The sequence below is a fragment of the Oratosquilla oratoria genome, chromosome 3 (genome assembly GCF_046742065.1).
Source record: "Oratosquilla oratoria isolate Oo_2021 chromosome 3, ASM4674206v1, whole genome shotgun sequence".
Taxonomy (NCBI): Eukaryota; Metazoa; Arthropoda; class Malacostraca; order Stomatopoda; family Squillidae; genus Oratosquilla; species Oratosquilla oratoria.
This window is the reverse complement of record NC_134779.1, coordinates 63,195,550-63,222,992: the sequence shown is the minus strand read 5'-3', so window position 1 is coordinate 63,222,992 and position 27,443 is coordinate 63,195,550. Positions and strand designations below refer to the sequence as shown.

General features: G+C 39.7%; 1 protein-coding gene across 3 annotated transcripts in view; it reads right to left on the bottom strand.

Moving 5' to 3' along the window:
- The window catches only part of LOC143023195 (uncharacterized), a 35,299-nt gene extending 11,788 nt beyond the window's left edge, over positions 1–23,511 (bottom strand). For all 3 annotated transcript variants that reach the window (XR_012966171.1, XM_076181730.1, XM_076181719.1), the window contains exons 1-3: positions 23,355–23,511; positions 17,526–17,759; positions 15,663–15,870 (exon numbers count right to left, since the gene is read on the bottom strand). Coding sequence is in view for 2 of the 3 variants with exons in the window: in XM_076181730.1 (XP_076037845.1) it covers positions 15,663–15,870; positions 17,526–17,759; positions 23,355–23,415 (503 nt within the window). In the remaining variant the exon portion in view is untranslated. The remainder of the gene's footprint in view (positions 1–15,662; positions 15,871–17,525; positions 17,760–23,354) is intronic.
- Positions 23,512–27,443: the final 3,932 nt, after the last annotated feature.

The following is a 27,443-nucleotide window of genomic DNA, read 5'->3' as shown; positions in this document are numbered from 1 at the left end:
ATCAGAGGAGGGATTGAGGAAGTTAGTGACAGAGTTTGGGAAAGTGTGTGAAAGAAGGAAGTTGAAGATAAATGTGGGTAAAAGTAAGGTGATGAGATGTACAAGGGGTGAAAGTAAGTAGCAGCAGACTGGAAGTGAGTATTAAGGGAGAGAAACTGGAAGTGGATACTTTTAGATACTTGGGTGTGCATGTAGCAGGAAAGGGAGGAGTGAAGGTAGAATATAGACTGAGAAGCAGCGAGTAAATGCCTTGGTGGATTAAAAAGTGCAATGAGAAATATACATTTGGAAATGGATATTAAGGAGATTGTATGAAGGAGTGATTGTGCTGACAGCACTGTATGGGGCTGAAACAGGAACATAAGAGAGGAGTTTGAATGTGTATGAGATGAGGTGTCTTGAGAAGTATGATAGGGGTTACTAGGCTGGATAGAGTCAGAAATGAGGTGGTGTGGGGGAGAACAGAGATGGAAAGGAGTTGGGAGATAGGGTGGATGAAAGCGTATTGGAATGGTTTGGACACATGGAAAGAATGAGTGAAGAAAGACTAGTGAAAGAGGTGTGGAAGGTAGATGTGGAAGGAGCAAACATGAGGGGGCAACCTAGGATGAGATGGATGGATGGGGTAAAAGGGGCTTTTGGGGAAGAGGGGAATGTCTGTTGAGGAAGGGCTGGAGAGGACAGAAGATAGGGGTGAATGGGGAATGGTTGTATATGGATGATGTGATCCATGAGGTGGAATGCACGGGGGATGGGGGGTGAGGGAGTATGTGCGAGACAAATTTGACGCAGCCCGAAGGGATTTCTCCCTGTCTTCTCCTTTTCTGAACGAGGGGATGGGGGTTTCACAGATTTAATGAAGTGGCCTTGCTATGGATGTGTTGTGTCTTGCAACACTGCTTCAGACCCAGGGCAGTGGACAAGATGCTGGGATGACCCGTCATCCAGGAGGTGCCAAGATAAGAGGAAGGGAAGATGGTGGAGGGGAGTAGTGTGTGGTAGGGATGGAATGGGTGGGAGTGGTTTTTAAGCCTTTGTTTTCTGGCTACCTCCCTTATAAGGGGGAAAAAGCCTTTGGTATATATATATGTATGAATCTTAGCACCTCCAGGAGGCACTAAGATGGGAGGGAGGGTGGAGGGGAGTGGAGTGTTTTTAGGGATGGAATGGGTGGGAATGATTTTATGCCTTTTTCTTTTTGGCTACCTCCCTTGTAATGAGAAAAAAGCTTTGGTATATGTATGAATGTATATTTTGAGATTATGGTGACATCTCTACTGAACAATCATGGTATTTTCCCAAATTCAGTGAAACTATACACTAACTTAAGAATTCCAAGCCACTTTTATAATCTTTTTTAGCCCTCGTTTCTTCTGCGGGTGAGGCGGAGCCAAGATAGGAGGGAGGGAGGGGGGTAGAGTATGTGGGGATGGAATGGGTGGGAGTCGATTTTATGCCTTTGTTTTTTGCTACCTCCCTTGTAAGGGGGGAAAGAGCCCTTGGTATATGTATGCATTTTTTCTGTCCTTAAACTTTTCCTTAACCACTCCAACTACATCTCTTTTCTCATGCTCCTGTGAAAATTTTCTCCTGCAAGGAACCAAGGCCATCTTCCTTGTAAAGGGTTTGAGGCCAGTGGCATGTATATGTTATGCCACATTCATTTATGAGCAGTTATAAATACGCGTGTTTCTTGTCATTCAAAAATATGTTAATAGAAAATTGATTTCTCCTAGACTTCTAGAGCTCCAGTAAGTAGATGACAACAGCACCACAGCCTTTGATGAAGACCATCTCCAGCAAATCCTATACACTTTCCATCATGGCTGCATGAAGTTGGGACCGAACATCAACATTAGGAAAATGCAAATTGTCTTTCTACCACCACCAACCAGAGAACCTCAATCTACCTGCAATCCAACCCAGTGGAACATTTGAGAACATGGACCATTTCTGCTACCTAGGAAGTCATCCAGTGTTGCTCTTGAAAATGAAATACTGTAAGGCCAGGAGTTTTAAAGGAATGTTATTTTCATTGAATTGAGTTTTATTTTCTAGAGTGTACTGTAGCTCTGCCCACCTGTGACATCACTAAGACGCATTCAGACGGAGACATAAACTAGGGCCATTAGTCTTAAGAGAACGAGGAAAAATTCCCAACTTCTAGTTCAGCATTCCACAAGAGGAATAGTTTAGGGAGAGATTGTGATGGCTAGGGGTGGTATCGAGGAGCAAAATGAAGTTTCACGATATAACACAAAGGGGGAGTTGGTAGATTTGCGCATGGACGCAAACACATATGCCAATCTCTCCGTTTCTTGTGCATAGCTAAGATTTGTCTTGCACCCTAACTATCCCCATTAACAGGTATGTCAGTGCGTTCTGTAAAATTAATGGAAATACATGACCATACATGACCTCTTAGCATCCATTCCCAAATGTCTATTCCTCATTACACTCTTTAATCCACAAAGGCATTTACTCACTTCTCTCAATCTACATTCTACCTCCACCTTTTCCTGCCACATTTGCACCCAAGTATCTAAAACTATCCACTTCCTCCAGTCGCTCTCCCTTAAGGGGACCGGCTGGTCAAGAATCGATGAAAATTGGGAAAAAAATGAAAAACTGGGAAAAAAATTCTACATCTGCGTATGGCAATCGACAGTCTGTATGTGGAGTATTTAATCAAAATTCGCCTTATTTTCGTAGTTATGGCAAATAAACCCCCTCCTCCCCCCAACTCGGCCCTATGATACGTATTGGTCACTACAATATATATATTATTGCAATAAATAACAATAATTTGTAATGATTGAGTGCTATTCCTAGTGACTTCTGGCAACTCTGTCTCTGTACCAGAGGTTATATATAGACCCCAGAATGGGTAGATGCCTCAGAAAGCGATAAACAGTAGACAAAAATTGAGTGATACACTCCACTGCAAGCCACCATCAATCCTTTTGTCATTTGACAAGCTGTTATACTATTTTTGAGATGCCATGTCCTCGCAAGCAAACCAAACACCTTCAGGAAGCTAGGAAAAGGCAAGAATTACAAAGTAAGCAAGCTATGACACCCTAATGTAATAACCTGCCTAAAATGCAGGTGGGGACCAGGAGCCAGAAGACAGAGGATTATATGACTGGCCATCAACAAATATGACTGCATATAAATAAATTTTATTCTAAATATCATCAACATTCAAGCCTAAAAAGCTAAATAAGGAAATGCCATGATATCCCTTATTTATATTAGTATGTAGGGGTTCAAAGTTAGTGAAAACTTTGACGGCCCGTATCTCAAAACCTAAGTTTTATACCTTCAAACTTCTACTCCTCCATAACTTCTTAATCAATTTCAATGAAAATTCACACATAATATGTCTAAATCTGCCTGATTGATGAAATAGAACGTTTTTTTAATATCGGAAAGGGTTAATTTTTGCCAAAAAAAATTTGCCCTATTTGAAGGGGGACGGGGTGGGAAAAGATATAAAAATTAAAATTCCACAAACTAATTACTTTAACTAAAATTTCTCTCTATTAGTTTAAAGGTCTGGATAAGGTTCTTCCACCATATTAATTTCATTCATGTAGAGCAATTATTATAGGAGGAGTAGTCATTTCAAAATTATCAATTTTTTTGAAAGGGAGATGGGGGGCAAAACATGAAAGGGTTGCAGATTAGTTTTTTTGGGTTAGGAAAGATGTATATGGTGTCCTTAACTCCTGGCATAAATTTCTGTGCAATAACCCAATTAATAAAGATTTTCATCTTTTGATCAGCCGGTCCCCTTAATGCTCACTTCCAGTCTACTGCCACTTTCAGTAGACTGGAAGTGAGCATTAAGGGAGAGCGACTGGAGGAAGTGGATAGTTTTAGATACTTGGGTGCAAATGTGGCAGGAAAAGGTGGAGTGAAGGTGGAGGTAGAATGTAGATTGAGAGAAGCGAATAAATGCCTTTGTGGATTAAAGAGTGTAATGAGGAATAGACATTTGGGAATATATGCTAAGAGGAGACTATATAAAGGAGTGATTGTGCCAACAGCACTGTATGGGGCAGAAACATGGAACATAAGAGAGGAAGAGAGAAGGAGTTTGAATGTGTTTGAGATGAGGTGTCTGAAAAGTATGATGGGGGTTACTATGCTAGATAGAGTGAGAAATGAGGAGGTGAGGAGGAGAACAGGGGTGGAAAGGGAGTTGGGAGATAGGGTTGACGAAAGAGTATTAGGATGGTTTGGACACATGGAAAGAATGAGTGAAGAAAGACTAGTAAAAGAGGTATGGAAGGCAGATGTGGAGGGAGTGAACATGAGGGGACGTCCTAGGATGAGGTGGATGTATGGGGTGAAGGGGGCTTTGGGGAAGAGGGGAATGTCTGTTGAGGAAGGACGGGAGAGGACAGAAGACAGGGGTGAATGGAGAATGGTTGTATATGGATGATGTTGTGATGCATGAGGTGGAATGGGTGGCGAGGTAGTATGTGTGAGCAAAATTTGACGCAGCCCGAAGGGATTTCTCCCCGTCTTCTCCTTTTATGCATGGGGGGACGGAGAGGGGGGTCGCCGATTTAATGAAGCGGCCTTGCTGTGGATGTGCTGTGTCTTGTGACACTGCTTCTGACCCAGGGCAGTGGACAAGGTGCAGGGATGACCCGTCATCCAGGAGGTGCTAAGATGAGAGAGAGGGTGGAGGGGTGTGGAGTGTATTCAGGGATGGAATGAGTGGGAATGATTTTATGCCTTTTCCTTTTTGGCTACCTCCCTTGTAAGGGGGAAAAAGCCTAGGTATATGTATGTATGTATGTACATGACCATATTTGAAAATAAGTGGACATACTGAAAATATAATAGATAGGTATTAGTATTAAGTATCTAGATGAGTCTCACACACCAATTATCCCCATTAACAGGGAGAAAAGAGGTTAGGTGAGTGTAAACAAATGAAAACACACGTGTGTGTGTGTGTGCGTGCGTGTATGGGGGTTAACCGAAAGAATCACGCATATATCAAGTGAAGCCAGTGTAATTATTAAGTGTAATCTTGACTGAGATCATTCTCTTTTAAGGACATAGTAGATCTGAGGGTTTTTTGATAGAAGTAGGCAAAGTATACACTTAGATGGTGGCTAGAAGGTTGGAGTGTAAGAACCACACCTACGCACACACCTGTGACCTACTTATGGTGCCCATAACTGCATCATAAGTTACCTCGAATGTTCAGGGCCCGTATACAAAAAAACTTGTTAGCACTAACAAATAGCTGTTAAGGGTAACAAATTCCTGTTAAGGTTAACATTTAGCTGTTAAGCACTAACAGTGGATACAGAAAACTTGTTAGGGCCTTAAAAGTACTGTTAAGGTAAAAGTGCTGTGGAGGACTATTCAGCTCTTAGCAAATTCCTGTTAGTAGAGAAGATGGCGGAGCAACAACAACAACTACAGAGACGACAGCGAGTATATCGACACCGACAGGACATATTTAACGAGTACAAAGACGACAAACTCATCAAACGCTTCAGGATGAACCGTGCTGGTATAATAACAGTGGTTGATTTAGTGAGGGACCAACTTCAGTCCCGAACGAGGAAGATATTGCTGTTGCAGTGCTCTCTCTCTACTACCAAGTTTTCATTCCACTTATAGTCAAAAGTGAAAGATAAAATGAATTGTAACAGTTTATAAAATAATATAATCTATATTTTTTTCCTTTACATATATGCTACAGTATATCTTATGGATCTCATGAAGATTGTCCACCCCAAGCGCGTTTGGGTGGACAATCTTCAGCTGACCCGACCATTCCCTAACCTAACCTAAACTTTGGTGTTGGATGCCGTGATCAGTGGGGCATACAAACTCGGTTGGGGTGGAATATGTTCAGTTGGGTACTCGGGTGGACAATCTTCATGAGATCCAATCTTGTTAATAAATAAATAATTAATTTATATTTCATATACAGTACAGGCAAGCTACAGTACTCCAATATACTGTATAATCTTAATAAATAAAATAATATATTTTTATTTCCTCAGCATAAATTTCTACTGTGCCAATGTATACAAACATAAGGTGTGATGCGCCTTCGTCCAAAAATATGTTGTTGGTTAAGAAGTACTCCTAAAAAAACCATACATACGATATTTGTGCTATCATGATACTCTATTAATAAATTCTGAACAACTGCATTAATAACACTGTTATATGTGTGCAATTTTTAACAATATGTCCATTTACATGTTCTTAAGCTGCTAACTTCAGCATTGTTTAGTGGGACTTGACAAACGACTGTTTACTAGCTAACATTTGTTAGTTAAGCATTGGTGCATAACTTTTTGTGATTTTCTGTTAGCTAGCAGAGACTGTTAAGGCTAACAAAAAAGTTTTGTGTATACGGCCCCAGGTTATTAAGCCTAGGTCACTAGTTGTTGAACAGGACCTACATATATTTTCTTACTGTGTAATTACAATTTACTGACTATTGGAGAAAACCCACATTATTATATATATGTGTGTGTGTGTGTGTGTGTGTGTGTGTGTGTGTGTGTGTGTGTGTGTGTGTGTGTATTCACTTGGTCTTTGGATCACGTGTTAGACTCGTGATCGACAGCTATTTCCCTCCTGGAAGAGAGCTCAGAGCTCGTAGGTCCGATCTATGGGTAATGCTATGACCTTGCACACACACACACACCCCCAACTCCCCGCCCACGAGAGTTGGAGTAACACCCCTCAGCGCTGCGATACTGATATTATTTCAGCCCCGTGCGTCCGTGCGTGCGTGCGTGTGTGTGTGTGTGTGTGTGTGTGTGTGTGTGTGTGTGTGTGTGTGTGTGTGTGTGTGTTTGTGTGTACGCGCGCTTCTGACCCGGGGCAGTGGACAAATGCACGGATGACCCGTCATCTAGGATGTGCTAAGATGGGAGGGAGGGTGGAGGGGAGTGTATTCAGGGATGGAATGGGTGGGAATGAGTTTATGCCTTTTTCTTTTTGGCTACCTCCCTTGTAAGGGGGAAAATTCCTTGATGTATGTATGTACATATACAGACGCTCCTCAATTTACGTTTTAGTTACGTTCCGAATGGCCAAACGTAAGTTGAAAATGAACGTAAGTTGTTACTGTACTATACAGGTAGTTCTCGATATATGCGACTTCGATATATGCGAATTCGCGTATATGCGATTCAAGAATTTGCACCACTTTTCGATATGTGCGGGGATATATTCGAAGATATGCGATTTGACCTAAAAAAAAAAAAAAATAGTCGCGGCCGATTATTTTTTTCAAAATACCTATTATATATTTGAAGTTGGTGCGCATAAAGCCGTGTGGTAACACTGGCTGCATCAGCTAGGTAGAGCTGGCATCACTGCGGCGTTATCACAACAACAACACCGGCAGCTGTACAGACGGCATCGTCTTAGGCATCCTTCCTGTTTCATAGGCAATTTGTCTTTCTGCAGGTAATTAAGCTTTTTTGATACACAAATTAATTATTTTTTTCACAAACAAATTAATTTTTGATACTTATTACTGCCCCAATTAATTTCGTCAATTTTCACTCTCTGCAAGAATTATCGTTTATTCTCCGCACTGGATAAACTCTAAGCAGTAAGCCTGCCTGTGTATCTCCAGAGCACATCAACAGTCAGTTTAAAGGTCAGATATCAACAGATATACCATTCACTAAAAATAATCGAAAAAGTACTTTTTAAAAGCATACAAATAAAGTTTTTACCTATTACAGAAGAATTTATTCAGAAAATTCACTTTTAATTGCGCCTCGCATACCACTTTTCCGAAGTCTAGATATTCAGAATAACAATATTGTTTGTTTGGCAACTGTGACGTCACGAACGCGGAATTCCCCGAACCTTTCCCGAAGCGCACGGGCGGAATGTTTCGAATAGCAGACGACGCAAAGTTATTGAAGTCTTGATATCTGACCTTTATAGGTCAGATATCAAGACTTCCATAACTTTTTGTATTTACAGTTTAATGTACATAAAAAAACATACTGACAGTATTCTATATAATTCCACCATCTACATCTCATCAAATTTGGCAAAAAACAGTTTTGTCTTCATTTCATTGCGTCGTCTGCTATTCGAAACATTCCGCCCGTGCGCTTCGGGAAAGGTTCGGGGAATTCCGCGTTCGTGACGTCACAGTTGCCAAACAAACAATATTGTTATTCTGAATATCTAGACTTTGGAAAAGTGGTATGCGAGGCGCAATTAAAAGTGAATTTTCTGAATAAATTCTTCTGTAATAGGTAAAAACTTTATTTGTATGCTTTTAAAAAGTACTTTTTCGAGCAATACGATGATTTTTAGCGAATGGTATATCTGTTGATATCTGACCTTTAAGCGTAGCAAGCAGTCTGAAATGTGAATTGTAAACAGACTGATTTTTCAAACAGCTGAAGAAAATACGCTTGGCGAAATAAGTGATGTTTACGGTAGCGTCTTTTCCCGAGGTTAATACTTACATGTCAGCCCCTAATCCATTGCCTTGTGCTAAAATGTATGTAAACATATATGAGATGCAGTATGTAAGCCCTTTGCCAAAATAAAATATGTAAAAAAAATCAATCCGAGTTGAGAACGTATCCCCCTTTTTCCCATAGGTTCTATAGTTCGATATATGCGAATTCGTTATATGCGGGGGGTCCGCGGAACGGAACCCCCGCATATAACGAGAACTACCTGTACATCCATAAATTCTATTACTGTATCTTATAAAACACCCCTAAATCATTAATTATACACATAACATTGTAGAATAATAACATTAATTTCAAATAAATTAAATTCAAGCAACATAAATTGAGATGGTGGAGGAGGATGATGATGATGAGGCAAGGCATGTTCAATTTGTCGTTTGTGCAATGTAAACAATGGATGCAGCGTCATGCGCAAGTATCGTTTGAACTATGGAGAGCGCGCTAAACTAAAAAATTCACTCAAAAATTGTTTTTTTACAATTTGTTTTTTACAGTCAGTTCAAATGTAAAATTGAAAAACATAAAACGAATGAACGTAAGTAGAGGAGCGTCTGTATATATTTATATATATATATATATATATATATCATACATATACCAAGGCTTTTTCCCCCTTACAAGGGAGGTAGCCAAAAAGGAAAGGCATAAAATCATTCCCACCCATTCCATCCCTGAATACACTCCACATCCCTCCACCCTCCCTCTTATCTTAGCACCTCCTGGATGACGGGTCATCCCTGCACCTTGTCCACTGCCCTGGGTCAGAAGCAGTGTCGCAAGACACAGTACATTCACAGCAAGGACGCTTCATTAAATTGGTGACCTCCCCTCTCCGTCCACCCATGCATAAAAGGAGAAGACGGGGAGAAATCCCTTCAGGCTGCATCAAATTTTGCTCACACATACTACCTCATCCCCCATCCCCCTGCCCATTCCACCTCATGCATCACATCATCATCCATATACAACCACTTCCCATTCACCCCTGTCTTCTGTCCTCTCCCGTCCTTCCCCTCTTCACCAAAGCCCCCTTCACCCCATCCATCCACCTCATCCTAGGACGTCTCCTCATGTTCACTCCCTCCACATCTGCCTTCCATACCTCTTTTAATAGTCTTCATTCACTCATTCTTTCCATGTGTCCAAACCATCCTAATACTCTTTCGTCAACCCTATCTCCCAACTCCCTTTCCACCCCTGTTCTCCTCCTCATATATATATACAGGTAGTCGTCGACTTACAACCTATGCAACTTACGACTGATCGACTTTACGACCACGAGATGGTGCAATAATATCTAACATTTAATAGAGTAATAGAATTGCAATGTTATGCCTGGCAGTGCAGTACATTACTCCACATGCTGCGTGACGCAAGTACGATAGTTTTCGCAGGCTGCTGGCAGTGTCAGCATCCCAGCCAGCTAAATATTCTTTCATTTTGTTTGTTTGAAGTAAAATGTTTCCTAATTTTGTATTGCATTTTGTATTTTTGTATGTTTGGCAATTGATGAAATATAACAAACTTTTTATGCCTAGGCTAGTTTGTTGTCGATAACAATATGTTCGGTACAGTACTTAAACGAAAAGAATGTGTTTTGTTGAAATAAAAAAATCCTAATTTTGCCTTACATTTTGTATTTTTATGTTTTGCAATTAATAAAATGTAACAGTATTTTTTTATGCCTAGTCTGTTGACGATGACAAAATAATCGGCACAGCATTTTGTATTTTTATGTTTTGCGATTGATAAAATGTAACGGTAAATTTTGTTTATGCCTAGTCTGTTGTCGATAACAATATTTTCGGTACAGTACGTAAACAAAAAGAATGTGTTTCGAAATAGTTTTTTCCTAATTTTGCTTTACAATGATTTTAATGTAACCAACAAAAAAGGATTTGTAGGTCAAAGATGACAGGACTTTATTCAGTATGTGTAGGCCTAGGCTACGTTTCCTAACGAAAATGATAAAAAGTTAATGAATATTAAACAACGTAGCTCAAAGATAATAAGATTTTATTCAGTATGCATACGCCTTATATGCAAAGGGGGACGAAGAGGGGGGGTCACCGATTAAATGAAGCGGCCTTGCTGTGGATATACTGTGTCTTGCGACACTGCTTCTGACCCAGGGCGGTGGGCAGGATGCAGGGATGACCCATCATCCAGGAGGTGCTCAGATGAGAGGGAGGGTGGGAGGGGTGTGGAGTGTATTTAGGGATGAAATGGGTGGGAGTGTTTTTATGCCTTCCCCTTTTTGGCTACCTCCCTTGAAAGGGGGAAAAAGCCTTGGTATATGTATGTATGCATACGTTTCCTAAAGAAAGTCTGATGGTAAAATAATACAAAGGTTAAATACAGTATTCAATATCATAGGTCAAACATGATAGGATTTTATTCAATATGCTTAGGCCTAGGCTACGTTTCCCAAAGAAAATCAGATGAAATTATAAAAAGGTTAAAAATACTATACAACATAGTTCAAAGATGCTAAGATTATTTCAGTATGCTAAATATACAATATATATATATATATATATATTATATAAAGGGTAATATATACTGTATATATATATAGACCGACTTGCGTCCAGATCGACTTACGACCTGTCTGTCGGAACCAAACTCGGTCGTAAGTCGACGACTACCTGTATATATATACATATACATACACACACACACACACACACATATATTCCTTTGCTACAGTTTAATAATTAATGGATAGAAAACCTACATATATATTCTTTCATTACCCAACTTGGACATCACTACTGCAATATCACAGAAGGCCTATCACTACCAAAAACATCCCAAATGGCCTGAGAAGAAGAATGGAAATAAGTGTGATTTAACGAGTAGTAGTTTTCATTTCAGATCATATATACCCATATAAGCGATTGGGTGGTGGCATTAGGCTTAATTTCACAATTCCGAAGTCGTCCTTATATAGGCATATTTGATCTCTCTCTCATTGGAGATGCTCTTGGTTAAATGCTAATCTATCGAGGTGTCAGACACCTTGCCCTTCCATTCCTCAATTGAAAGACAATAATAATTATCGTTCAAGACATTGCATTTGTTGACGGCACCACAATACAGCACTGCCTGAAATGCACTAGCAGTGCATATGGACATATGCAAAAAAAAGTCTTCCAAAACAGACAAGAGGAGACCTGAAAATGCTGATCTACAAGAGAGTCACAATCCCAATATGCATCGGAGACACAGACCCCAGACCATCATCATCTCAAAACACTTGAAAAGTTTCACTTGTAATGTCTCAGAAGCATCCTCAAAATCAGCTGGGAGGACTGAAGAACCACTGTCAGCATACTACATGAAACCAACTTGACTACCATTGAAGCCTGCATAATCAAGAACCAGCAGAGATGGTGCAGGGGTGGCCAGAAGCAGTACAAAAATGTCCTCTAAGCTAACCTAAAGAAGTATTACATCTATCCCAACAACTGGGAGGGCATTGCAATAGATAAAACACTGGATGACAAAAACCAGACAAGGCGCAGTCTTTAGAAACCAAATTGTATAAAAAACTGATAAGCAGAAGAACCTGAAATAGAACAGCAACCACAACCACCTTTACCACCTGAAGCAATATGCCCCCACTGCAACCTGAACTTCAGTGCTAGAATTGGACAAGTTAGCCATCCAATGACTCACAAATCACTTGTTTGCGAAAACGTCGTCATAACTCAAAATATCGAATTTTTCAGGAGAGGCATTTTAAAGTTTCAAAACGCTCTCAATATTATAAAAAGCCCTCAAACACCATAGGTGGAACATTTTTTGGAGCATCAAATATGCCTCTAAAGTTTATAGAAGTTGAAACAATCATAATCTTTACTAAGTCTAAAATATTTGTTGGAACAAGTTGGAACATGTAAGGTTATGTCATTGGGACATTTAGCACTCCCTAGCGGTCAATTTTTGAGCTACAGATATGACACTGTTACCAAAAAAATCCGTGTTTGAAGATGAATATGTCTGTATAGATAACTCAAAAATTCAGTTTTTTGAGTTATGACGACGTTTTCCCAAACAAGCGAAATGACAATGAAACCTACATAAAAATATGACTGACTTGGAAGGCCTTCATCCTCGATATCAAGGGAATGGCACCACCACAACAATAGAAAAGGGATTTCTCCTAGTCATCTCTATGTATGGGGCAGAAACATGGAACATAAGAAAGGAAGAGTTTGAACGTGTTTGAGATGAGGTGCCTGAGAAGTATGATGGGTGTTACTAGGCTGGACAGAGTGAGAAACATGGAGGTGAGGAGAACAGGGGTGGAAAGAGTTGGGAGATAGGGTTCATGAAAAAGTATTGGGATGGTATGGACACATGGAAAAAATGAGTGATGAAAGATTAGTAAAAGAGGTGTACAAGGCAGAGGTAGAAGTAAACATGACAGTGACTAAGGATGAGATGGATGGATGGGGTAAAAGGGGCATTGGGTAAGAAGGGAATATCTGTTGAGGAAGGACAGGAGAAGACAGAAGATTGGGGTGCATGGAGAATGGTTGTGTATGGATGATACTGTGATGCATGAAAGGGGGTGGGTGGGGGATGGAAGGTGAGGGAATATGTATGAAAAATAATTTGATGCAGCCCGAAGGGATTCCTCCCTGTCTTCTTTTTCTGCATGTGGGGACAGTCCCCCCCCCCAGATTTAATGAGGTGGCCTTGCTGTGGATGTGCTATCTTGTGACAATGCTTCTGACTCAGGGAAGTGGGCAAGATGCTGGGATGACTGTCATCCAAGAGGAGGGAAGATAGGAGGGAGGGAGGTGGGTGAATGGGAGTGGAGTGTGTGGGGATGGAATGGGTGGGAGTGGATTTTGTGCCTTTGTTTTTTTGCTACCTCCCTTGTAAGGGGGAAGAAGCCTTTGGTATATGTATGTATCTACTTTCCTGGAAGTGAACTGGGTGTGGGTAAGTGCATTCCTTGGCTGGCTACTTCCCTAATATGGGGAAAGAGGGCTGTTATATGGATTGTATATAGATAGTGAAAATTGTGAAAGATGGTGACAACTGTTGCCTAGAGTTTGACCCTAAGTGGAAAACCCACAGTGGTTGTAAAAAGTCCTCAGGCCCTCCTACAAATCTCTCTAGAATGAAATTTTGGATTGTTGTCTGTTATACTAGTGTGAGACCATTTATGTATCACTGCCTGAAAGTGGAAGGAGAAAGGGGGTAGTTGACAAATGTCAGTTGTTCATGTGTTAAAAGGTGCAAGACAAACATCTGAAGATGGTATCTTGGGTCCAGTCCAAAGACCAAATGTCAGCACCTCAATGCTGACAGATTTTGAAAATAGGCAGTTCAGCTGTATATCTTTGAGGACCACCATACAAATATGTAAGTACCTGTCATTAGCTCCCTTATGAAAGGCATACATACATACATATACCAAGGCTTTTTCCCCCTTACAAGGGAGGTAGCCGAAAAGGAAAAGGCATAAAATCATTCCCACCCATTCCATCCCTAAATACACTTCACCCCCCCTCCACCCTCCCTCTTATCTTAGCACCTCCTGGATGACGGGTCATCCCTGCACCTTGTCCACTGCCCTGGGTCTGAAGCAGTGTCGCAAGACACAGCACATTCACAGCAAGGCCGCTTCATTAAATCGGCATAAAAGGAGAAGACGGGGAGAAATCTCTTTGGGCTGTGTCAAATTTTGCTCACACAAACTACCTCATCCCCCATCCCCCTGCCCATTCCACCTCATGCATCACAACATCATCCATATACAACCATTCTTCATTCGCCCGTCCTTCCTCAACAGACATTCCCCTCTTCCCCAAAGCCCCCTTCACCCCATCCATCCACCTCATTCTAGGACGTACCCTCATGTTCACTCCCTCCACATCTGCCTTCCATACCTCTTTTACTAGTCTTTCTTCACTCATTCTTTCCATGTGTCCAAACCATCCTAATACTCTTTCATCAACCCTATCTCCCAACTCCCTTTCCACCCCCGTTCCCCTCCTCACCTCCTCATTTCTCACTCTATCTAGCCTAGTAACCCCCATCATACTTCTCAGACACCTCATCTCAAACACATTCAAACTCCTTCTCTCTTCCTCTCTTATGTTCCATGTTTCTGCCCCATACAGTGCTGTTGGCACAATCACTCCTTCATATAGTCTCCTCTTAGCATCCATTCCCAAATGTCTATTCCTCATTACACTCTTCAATCCATCAAGGCATTTACTTGCTTCTCTAAATCTACATTCTACCTCCACCTTCACTCCACCTTTTCCTGCCACATTTGCACCCAAGTACCTAAAACTATCCACTTCCTCCAGTCGCTCTCCCTTAATGCTCACTTCCAGTCTACTGCCACTTTCACCCCTTGTACATCTCATCACCTTACTTTTACCCACATTTATCTTTAGCTTTCTTCTATCACATACTCTCCCAAACTCTGTCACCAACTTCCTCAATCCCTCCTCCGATTCTGCCACAAGCGCAGTGAAAGGCAGGTATATCAAATACTTTAAAGAGGAACATTGTGCCAGATACCCAGTCCAGTTTCAATAATGATAGCCAGCGTGTATCACACCTTTTAAGCTTTTCCTCAAGAGCAGTTGACGAGCTGTGAGAGGAGGTTGGGTGGACTATGAACTAGAGAACAAAAGAAATTCTTTAACAAAGTACTTCAAAACCGATTACTATGAAAATTGGAGCACATTTGAAGACTTGACCTCTTGAATAAGATGACACCTATGTACGCATCATGAGCAGCAAGTGGGGTATACAAGGATGCCAGTGTCAGTTTCCCGATTATATTTACTTTGTAGTTGAAGCAGTGATCTTATATTCTGTGAACAGGCTTATCATGTTTTCTGTGACATATCTATTCAGGGAGAAAGGTAACATGCATAACAGCAGTAACTATATTTTTTAATGCATGTATTGTGATGCAACCTAATGTGCACGCAAATATATGACTTGTATTTATGAGGTTAAGATAAACTGGTTGAAGGATCATGATATTGTTAATAAAGGATATATGACATCAGAATGCAGATCAGTGGCCAGATTCTTCATCTACTGAATGTGGTGAAAGGTACAAGCTACATTAAGAAGTTTGTAAACATAACTGTTGACCAGAATACTTACTCACTGCAGTAGTCTAGTGCAATTCCTGATGGGTTCACTATATTTAATTCTTGACCATGAACAAATACTGGTTTTTTCACATCCTTCAAGGGGTCTGGGATCTCCACCTTCCACACTCCCACTTCTCTACTATCAGTCCAGTACAGTATAGAGTGTCTTGGGTCATATGTCATAGTTTTTATAACGTTGCTAATTCCATATGATTCCCCTAATGATGGTAAGAAAAATGGAAGAATACATTAATTACGTCATTCACATAATGCTGGCTTTCTTTTTATCTAGTCATATATCATTAGGCCAGCTTAGGCATGCACCCAGCCCCACCCATTCCATTCATTTCCCCTCTTTTTTTTTTCCGCTCCTTGAGGATGAAGGGTCACTCCTCTCCCATCCACTGCCTGGGTCTGAAGCAATGCAGCATGACACAGCACATCCACAGCATGGCCAACTGCTTCATTTACACCCGAACACTCCCACCCTGTCCTCTCATGTGAAAATTAAGAGGAGAAATCCCTTCAAACTGTATCAATTTATAATCATTCACAATCATTCTTCACTCACACCTAACTCTTGCAAGACAATTCTCACAATTTTGTTAATTTGTTGGTCAGTGACACTGGTCTGGAGTGCCTAGGTCAGAAGGAATGGAAAGTTTGAGAGAGAGAGAAGAGAGAGAGAGAGAAGAGAGAGAGAAGAGAGAGAGAGAGAGAGAGAGAGAGAGAGAGAGAGAGAGAGAGAGAGAGAGAGGGAGAGAGAGAGCAAGAGAGGGGAGAGAGGGAGAGATAGAGACTGACAGAACAAGAGGGGAGAGAGAGAGAGGAGAAAGAGAGAGGAGATAGAGGAGAGATTCAGGAGAGATGGAGAGAAGGAGGAGAGACAGTGAAAGAGAAGAGATGAGAAAGAGAAAAGAGAGGGAGATGGGAGAGAGGAAGGAGAGAGAGGGGGAAGAGGAGAAAGAAGAGAGGAGAGGGAGAGAGAGTGGAGATGAGAGAGAGAATGGAGAGGAGAGATGAGAGAGAGAATGGAGAGGAAAGATGAGAGAGGGGAGGAGAGGGGAATGAGGAGAAAGAAGAAAGGAGAGGGAGAGAGAGAGTGGAGAGGAGAGAAAGAATGGAGAGGAAGAATGAGAAAGGAGAGGAGAGAGTAAAGAGGAAGAAGAGGGAGATAGAGAAAGCAGAGTAAGAGAGGAGAGAGGGAGGGAGGAGAGAGAAAAGAGAGGGAGAGAGGAAGGAGGAGAAAGAAGAGAGGAGAGTGGAGAGGAAAGATGAGAAAGGAGGGGGAGAGAATGAATGAGAGAGAGAAAACAGAGCAAGAGGAGAGAGGGAGGAGAGGAGGAGAGGAAGGAGGAGAGATGGGAATGGAGAGAATGAAGAGAGGAGAGAGAGTGCAAGAGGAGAGATGAGAAAGGAGGAGGAGAGAGAGTAGAGAGGGAGAGAGAATGGAGAGGAGAGTGGGGAGGAGAGAGAGTGGGGAGGAGAGAGAGTGGAGAGGAGGAGAGAGTGGAGAGGAGGAGAGAGTGGAGAGGAGAGAGAGTGGGGAGGAGAGAATGGAGTGTAAAGAAGAGAGGAAAGAAGAAAGGAAAGAGGAGAGCCCAGGAAGAAAAGGGAAAGACAGAGGAAAGAAAAGACACAGAGGAATGAAAGAGAGGAAAGGAGAGAGAGGAAAGAGGAGACAAGAGAAAGGAATGAGGTGAGAGAGAGACTCAATTATAGCTACCTTTGTTTCAAATTACATTTCTTCATTCCAACTTGTTATTGTTCCTACTATCACATATCTTATATACACACCAATCAAAACTTTCTACACATTTCAAATCTAAGCAAAGCTTACTTTCTGAACCAACAAAATCCTTTATGAACTTACTATTCGTAACTGTATCAACTGAAAGCACTGAATAGTCTTCGCTAAGGTTTATAGCAATTATTAAGCCACTAGATGACCATAAATCTGCTACAAATATTCTATTGTGCTCCATGTCATGTGCAATTGCCATGGGTGCAACAAGGCTTGCGGACAACTTGGTTTCCTTTATGTCACTTGGGTCTCCATCTGCATTTCTCACTACATACAAGTCTTTTGAATAGATTGCAAATAGATCTGAAATACAAGTTGAAACATTAGACACATAAAATTATATTGCACTTTATGCCTTAAAAGTTTAGTTTTAAGAGTATATAACAATTTACACCTTATCTATATATCAAGGACCTTGGTCCACCTTGTATGGGAGGTAGTAAGCTGAGGCATGCACCCACTCCAATCCCTCCCATGACCATCCACCTTAGCTCCTCGTGGATCAAGGGTCATCCCAGTCTCCTGCCCACTTCCCAGGTCAAAAGCATTGCAGAAAGACAGTATATCCACAGCAGGGCCACTTCATTTACATGGTAACCAGCCCTCCAAAGTTTATATTCTTAAAATTTTCTGTCATATTTCAACACCATTTTACATCTGCTCTCCTCTTTGCCTCCTTTTATCTTATGTTCTGCTCCTCTCTATTTTTTGTACCTATCGTATGCTTCCCAAGAATCTACTTTGCAACCAATCCACATAAACATGCCCACTTCTCTTCTACTACCATCTTCATCATTCCACCACTTGTTATCCTTCCTTCTATGTCCTCCCATCCTTATTTCACATACCATCTTTGGACACCGTGTCACATCCTTCTTGAAACAAACCCATTCCTTTCCTGCGCCTACCTCTACTCTATCCTTCACCACCTTCTACACTTCCATTTTCTTTTAAATTGTTTACTCTAATCAGTGGTACTCAACCTCTTTTTTGGCCATGCCCCACCTAATCACTTATGTCCCCCCGATGTGGTGATATATAATTCTTGTCATTTGAAAAAATAAACTCCTCTTCAGTTGAAAAAGCATAAAACCTTAGTTTAAAACCGCTTCAAAAGAACAAGAAAAAAAAAGAAGAAGAAGAAGAGACCCACACTTCCCTTCAATTCCCCCCCCCTTAAAAATCTTATTGACCACCTGAAAAACAGAACTGCCTACCTATGGGGCATATGCCCCATGTTGAGAAACACTGCTCTAAACAGCTCTCTACCTTTCACCCTTTTCCTCTTTCTCCACATATCCTACGCTTTCGATTTCCCTTCCACCAAAAAATTATTTGGCACTGCCCCACTCTCCCCTAAGAATATGGTCATCCAGAATGCTTCCTCTCCTTCCTTTGGATATCACTACATAGTCCATTAAGGTCTTATCAACAACCTTTCCATCCACCACCCATTCCCAGATATACTTATGCTTGACTCCCTTCTTAAGCCCTATGTTTGGTATCTTCCTCTCTAAACAAATCAACTCTTCACTATAACTTTAATATGGCACTCCAATATTCCCTTGTACTCCATCTATTGGCTCATCCTCAATTCTAGCATTGAGATCCACCAACACATTCCTCCCAAAACTCTTAACATTTGTTTAAATCTATCCAAATGGCCTACCTTTCATTTTTTTTCAGGGGTTCCTCGTTACATGGAATTCATTTGAAAAGGTTATGCAAGGGTAAAAAGGTTGAGAAATGCTGATTTAGAGAGTAGATGGGACCCAGTGAATGTTGCTCCTTTCCTGTATACTACAATTAGGTGGATACGCACACAGTCTTCCCATGACCAGATCTATAAGTGCTTACAAAAACCCACATTGACCTTGAAGATATTTCCCTCCACCATGCACTTTCCAATTTTGTCACTTAACACCAAAGCTACTCCTTCCCTTCCTCACCCTTTCCTCGTTCCCAACAATCTTGCCACCACACTCCCATACTCAAAATTACCCCTACCTTTCAACTTAATTTCGCTCAATGATAATGCATCCATCTACCTTCTCACAAACATATTACCCATCTCTTCCATTTTACTCTCATCTGACCACAACCAAATATATCCAATGCCCCAAATTTTAGGATTCTGGTTGGAAATCTGCTAGACCCTCTTATGCCTCAACTTCCCATAGGATGAGTAGAGAGTAGGTTACCTAATCTCACTCTGCCCCACTTTATCACCTATTACAACACATGGGAATGAGTGGCATAATTCTTTCCTCGCCCTACCAAATTCCATTATGTTACATTTCTTAATGTTGAAGTCCACTTCCCACTTCTGACCCCATTTCCAAACGTTGTTTAGGTCTCTGTAGCATTTTACAGTTTCAGTTTTCACTTTCCCCAACAATTAGCATTATCTGCAAAAAAAAAGCTCATGTTACATTCCACATCTTCATCCATGTCATTCACAAATAGTGAACACTATTGGAGCTAATACTGATCCCTGTGGAACTCTACTAATCACCTCCTCCCAACCTGTACACTACTCTCATTTTTCTATAATGCAGGAAACCCCCCATCCGGTTTAGTATCCTTGTATCCCTCCTATGTTTTCCAAAATTTTTCATATAATTTTTGTGTGGTACTTTGTCTATGGTTTTTTGTAAGTCAAGGAAAGCACAATCAGCCCATCCTTCCCTTTCTTGTATTATACCTATCTCCACGTTCAAACACAGACTCAGCCAATTCCTAGGTGATGAGCTGTACAGTTAGAGCCACCCCTGATTGTTTCAACAAACCCTCACACCCTATGACCTCCACACCCTCCCCTCCCCATCCCACACTACCCAAAAACTTTGCCAATCTAGAGAAACTTACAGTCAATCCAAACAAGACTATAAAACAACATACAACCTGACATATACCAGGGAACAGAAAACCAATCCCACATTACATAAAATTATTGCCTGTATGTCCATGTGATTGGAGTACCATGTAGAGACTTGGGCCATTTCCCCCCCCATGGCAGTTATTTGGTCTAATGAGAGGGGATGTGGCCCCACCAGGTGAGCCTCGAGTAGAAACGGATTAAATTTGTAGCACATGATCTTCCCTGTCTGAATCCAAATTGAATTTGTTTTCTTCCAGACGTTTTACCCAACTAGATAATTTTCTCGCATATTTTGGCTACAGTGCTTTTAAGGGAGACTGGTCTGTAATATGTTGGTTCTTCCTCATTTCCTCCTATATATATTGGTACAATGTTGGTATTTTTCCTTCTCTGAGTGAGCAACTTATTTTGTATATTTTGTCCCTTAGTCCTTCTTTGCATCCTTTTATTATCCAATTTGCAATAATGTCCGGGCCATTAAATTTCCTAATGTCAAGGTTCATCAATTGCTCCATTATTCCTTTTTGTTATTATTTCCCTCATGGGGAGAGATTTCACTTCCCTTCCGTCCCAATGCTGTATTTTTTCTCTAGAGAAACCCAACTTGAAATGATTGTTCAAGACTTCGGCCATTTCTAGATCTTCTGTGTATTGTGTATTTCACCATTTCCTGTCTATTTTTAAGTTTACTATTCACATATCTATAGAGTAGTTTGGCTTGATCTTTACATTTTTTTTTCATATTTCCTTTCTTCCTCTCTACACACTTTTACATGCTCATTTCTATAGTTTATACATGTTTGCCATTTTCCAGGTTTTCTATCTTTTCTCCATTTTTCCAAGCTTTGTCTCTTATTTCGCCTCACTGCATCTTCTGTTGAACCAGCATTTAATGTACACCTAATGTACTCATCTTTTTCCTCTTTGCATCTGAAATATTTCTTCTCCTATGGAATGGTTAGATTAGATTAAGAGCTATTAGACAATGTAAACTCCTTGTTAAACATCTGTGTTTGCATGATTCTGGAATTTCACCTAGTTTTTTTCTTACCAGAATGAGTGTATTTATCTAATTGTTGCATACAGGAAAAGAACAATGCTCATTGGCTTGTCCCCTACTCTTCAATTCTATCATACCTAACCTAAATTCATGTACGATTCCAATTTATATCTTTGATTACCAATTACCATATTTAGATATTTATGTACTGTCCTAGTTTGGGCTATACCCCCTTCTAAGCTATTCCAAATATTTATGCATCTATATGGAGAACCACATTTCTTCATATCCTTTAGACATAGGCTTTTCTTAATTTGTTTCCATAACCAAGCCTTTCCATTCTTAATCAAGAGAGCTTTCCTGTCCATGTAATCTATCCCCTTTAGTGACCCGAATACTGTAATAATAATACCCATTTCTCTTCAATCTTTCATACTTGGCAGACCCAATGCTTTTAGTCTTTTCTCATATCACATGTGGGTTATCTGGTAATTTGCCAGGTTGAGGACCAGTATGGTTGCTGCCTTATGCATTCTCTCAATTTTGCTTATACTGTACTGTACATTCTTGTACTTCACTGTGTGGGGAGACAGGTCTACCGACAGATATGGATTACAGTGAGTCCTCCTCATACGGCAATTCTTTATCCAGTAAATTCACACTTACGGTATTTAGTAATTACTACCTTCAATTCTATTTACGGTAAGAAAAATTCAGATACAGTATCCGCTAGTGTTTTGGAGGTAAAATTAGATATTTTGAAGAGGAAAGAGCAGGGAGAAGGTACGTCTGCCACAAGTCGAATCTTGGGTTTGATATACGGTAATTTCAATTTGCGGTAAGGTTTTCAGGAATGCATATGTACTGTATAACGAGGCCTCACTGTACTACAATCTTTTTTCATCTCCACTTCATCCCTATAAATATAATGAAAAGCTACTTTAATTTTTTCCTGCAGCAGTCCATAGTCTCTCTCACAATCTTGCTGACATCTCTGTCAGGTTTTAGATTGTGTGTGTGTTTGTGTATTTATCCTAGTTGTATTACATGGGAAGAGAGCTATGCTCATGGTGATCCATCTTTGTATCTTTCAGCATCAAGTTTTTCCTCAAAATCCTGAATAGTATTTGCACACACTGTTTATCTATGACTATGTGTATGTGTTTATTTTACCTAGTTGCATTTGTGTGTGTGTGTATGTGTGTGTAAGAGTGAGAGTAAGAGAGAGTGAGAGGGGGCAAGTGTGTTGCGAAAGACCTTGGGCTTGTACAAGTTTATGTTCCATGTGCATTTATAAAATGTAAACAATGTTTCAATTCTGAACTAGAGTGGAATTAGGTGAACAAGTCTATGGAATTAAGCGCCTAAAATACCATTGGGAAACTTGTATACTTGAACACATATCAAGAACACATACATTACATATATGTTCTCTGTAATACACAGAAGTCCCTGTAGACATGTACATTAACGTATACATTACAGTCGTTATCGTTAGGCAACGAGAGGGGATTTCCCACGCCAGAAATCCTATTCACAAACAACATACTATGCCGGTACGATTCAATCAGCTGTTTAGTAGTAAGATTCACCGGTACTATGATGAAACCGAAACCATTCACATTAAGTAGGCCACGCACTTAACATATGCATATTGCAATAATTTCTGGAACTTAGAGGAAACACAAAATAACTAATTCTGCATCATGATATTTACTTATTAATGAAACTCATTCAGAAATACCAATCAACGTTATCTACTCCTGATAATGATGGGGAGATAATACACTATCAAGAGAACATCCACAGATACTCTACGTTCTGCAAGAAGTGCCATTCAATAAGTGATTTGTTTGCACTGTCAGCACCTTTTTATTGAAAAAAGTGTGTAAATTGCTTCCAAACTTGCGTACGTGACCATCGTCACGCAGAGAATGGCCATGCCGTTTTACTTACCTTGCATTCACACAAGAATATCTATTCTAGTTTTCTCCTTAAAATAGTGCACAATCCGTACCTGTACACGATGCCTTCATCACCAGTATAAAACATACCCATGTTGATAACAACAGCCTCATTTTTCTATAAACTGATTCGACTTCACCTATGCTTGTTACAAGACGACCGCCAGGCGCATACTGTAACGCCGTTTTACTCCGACTCCCAATTTAATTGAAGCTTCACCTCTCTACCACCTTCACGCATCCTCTTGTCGAGTGGTTTTTTTCGGCTAGTAGGATGCGGTGTAGTAAATCCTAATTATTGTTAGGGTGGGGAAAATGTCGTATTTGGAGGCATACTGATGTACCAATATGGAAATAAACATTACATACAATTTTGTCATCAAATGGTTTTAAAACTGTCACGATAGATAATATTAAAAAATGCGTAAATAACAACAGCTCTCATTTTTATTTACTTGTTCCTAGGCAATTTTATTACTAAAGACCCCCCCTCCACACACACACACACCTTGTACCACGCTAATAGCAAAGGGCCCTTCATTAAAACAAAATCAGCTGACGGCAGTCAGAATTGTAAAAAAAAATAACCCAAATTGTGGTTAATCGAATTAAGTTAGATACAAATGTAGGAGGAATCAACTTGTGAGAATGAAATAGTGTGGAAGTAGCTAGAAAAATACATAAATACCTATTTATCTTTAGATGGCAGACATCTTTTTCATATATTTTCCTAGGTACCGCGTTTTTTTTTTTAAGTTCCAAGAACTCGCTCCCGACACAATAAAGTATCATAAAATGCACACCTACGCTCTATGTCAATACAAAGTCAAATGTTAATTTGGTAAATTAATAAATGTTTTTCTTTTTGGAAACAGAAAACGATAAAACTTGCTACAAGCAAATACACTACCGAACGAAGTTGCGAGGATAGCTTCGAGATCCTATGTTTGTGTCGTCTGTCTAGTTCCGTCAATGTCAGTTTGACGATGGCGATGGCTACCTTGAGCGCACCTAAGCGATATATCGATATAATGTATTAGATATTAATTTTGTAAATCAAAATATATAAATTCACTTTTTTCTTAAAGCAATGAAACGCCTCTATACCCTCCATGCGATCGGATGCCAAAACCGGCCGTCACCATTACTGACGGCAACCACGACCCTGATGACCTAGCATTATAGGTACCGCATTACTTAATGCAAGTTAGGTTCGGTTAAAACAATACAATTGATCATACTTTAATTCCTTCGACTTCCGCATCTATCAAAACAAACATGGCGCCTAAAAGCACTTGTCGTGGCTCCATTCAGTAGTGTATCGCTTTTATTTTTTTATTGATATCCGCCAAGAAAAACATATATTACGTTAGTGTATAATAATTTACAAAATTAATATATTTTTAATGATATATCGTTTAGGTGTGCCCTTCTTTAAATTTACTGAATGTATTATTGCTATTTGTGGACATAACCCGGGTCTCAAAAGAATTGGTTCATTGGTTGAAAAGTTGAAAAACTGACCGACATTTGCGTTTATTTACGTATAAAGAAAATGTGGGGATTTACGGGGTTACAGTGTTGCAAGTCTACGGATTCTGTTGATACATTTAAAAAGAGATTTGGGGATTTAATGGGTTGTAATTTTATAAGTGTAATGATTATGTGCATCCTGTTTCAGCAGTCGAAAAAAGTGACAGACATTCGGACTTATTTATATAGATTTGAATGTCAATTGTTTATAGACAAGTATATCCCAGCATTCTTTTGTAGGGATTGGATTGCATCATGTCAATCTATATTTGGGTATAAATGTTCTTAGCATTGCCATTTTCCCAGCAATATTTCTGCCAAATCCTATGTAAAAATAATTGAAATAATAACGACTGAGTCTGGGAATTAGAAGCTTGAAAACTAAAAATGTAATTTTGTTAGCCATTTATGATTTTCTGGATTATTTAATCTGTATCCATGAGAGGCTGATTAATCATGATAAGTAGAATATGAATTGACACGCATAAACACCCCAACACATCCACACGAGTTGCATTCATACGAGTTGTCAGCCAGTAAATTTATATTTTAGAATTTTACAAGTTTCCAAAGCATACGAACAAAGTACATTTATATGAGTTTTATTTTTCTTATAAGTTTCCAAAACACATGTCTCCTTTTCACAAATGATATAACATATTTATCATTTTATGCCATGTTGCTGTAATGCAGGTGTAGTGACGTGATGCATTCTACGACCCGTCACACACTGATCAAAGAAATCTTCGGAACTAGCCTTTCCAAGTCCCTATAGCTGGCAAGCGTAGTTCGCAAGGGTGTCCCTGCCAGCCAGCGGTCAGCCAATCAGGAACTTGGTCGGCGTTTCTCATGTGACACTTCTAGTGTCGCACCTTGTGGCTAGTTACCAAAAGAAAGAGATTAGATATTTTGTGTTGATTTTCATTTATCCTGCCGTTGTTCCGAACTAAAACTACTACACAGGCTCATAGCGCCAAAAATACTCGGACGCCATACGGAAAAATGCATTAATGTGAATTGCCGCCTCCTTACCAATAGTTTGTAAATTTATATTTGCCTTTGCTTCAAATATCCATAAAAAGAATACGATATTTTTTTTCTCTCATTTCATGTGCAAACAAATTTAAATTATGCAGAAATATAAATAACTATAAGTTATGCCACGAGAAAACAATACGAGATCATTAAAGAAGTATATCAAAATTACGGGTAATACAAATTCTAAAATTCCTCATTGAAACGTTATTTACATTGCCGATATATGTGAAGTTTTATTGTTTTTATGTACTTTGTCTGGCGTCATGGAGTGGATGGGTTGACAGGGATGAATACTGCATCCCTTGCTACCTTGTCGGTTTGTTTGTTGCCGGGGATGCAAACATGAATTGGCGTCCATCTACATTTGAAGTGGTGAGGTCACCCACAAATGGATTATGCGGACAAATGGATGAGTACTGTTGGTGGGGCACTTTGTAAATCTAAAATGGTTACATAAGATGTGGGGAAGTCGTGGATAATATATAGGACGACGAGGATGACAAAAAATATACGGTGAAGTTTGGGGGATATGTGGGAGGAATCTGGATTTTGTTTCAGTTGGGCTACATAGCCTCCCCCCCCCACACACACACACGCAACAGTGGAAGAGAAATGGAATATTTTGACAAAAATTTATAAAAAAAATAAAAAAATAAAAAAATAAAAAAATAAATGAGTGGAAAAGTATGTCCCAAGACAAAAACAAGAAAAAGAATATGTAAAGTGCTGGTACAACAAAAGTTCTAGGGAGTTAAAAGACAAATGAGATAAGGCTTGGACCAAATTGAAGAAAGACAGAAGACCTGAAAAATGGAAAATATATACTTGTTATAGAAATGAATATGTACAAACGTGCAGAGAGGAAAAGAGAAAATATGAAAAAGATATAATAGAAAAATGTAAAGATCAACCAAAACTATTCTACAGATTTGTAAACAACAAACTGAAAAACAAACAAGATTTGGAGAAATTAAGACAAGGATTTGAATACACAGAGGAAATAGAAATGGCGGAAATTATGAACAAGCATTTTAAATCAGTGTTTACAAGGGAGAACATACAACCTGAAGAGATCGAATGGAAAGAGAAAGTTCCCCCTATGAAAGAAATAGAAGTAACAAAGAATGAAATAATGAAACACTTGAGTAATTTTCATGTCAGAAAATCGCATGGACCAGATGAAATAGCAAACTGGATTCTGAAAGAATGCAGGAATGAACTGGCAGACAAAATACATAGCATAATAAACAGTTCCTTGAAAGAAGGAAAAGTTCCAGAAGATTGGAAGAAAGCAAATATAGTATATATACATAAAGGGGGAAATAAAGAAGACCCTACAAACTATAGACCAGTCTCTCTAACAAGTACAATAGCAAAAATTTGTGAAAGAATTGTCAAAAGTAGATGGGTAAAATATTTAGAAAAAACCGACGTGCTAAATCCAAGGCAATTTGGATTTAGACAAGGACGATCATGCGTCACAAAATTTAATGTTTCTATTCAAGGCTAATAGATATAATACAAGAAAGAGATGGATGGGCTGATTGTGCATTTCTAGACCTAAAAAAAAG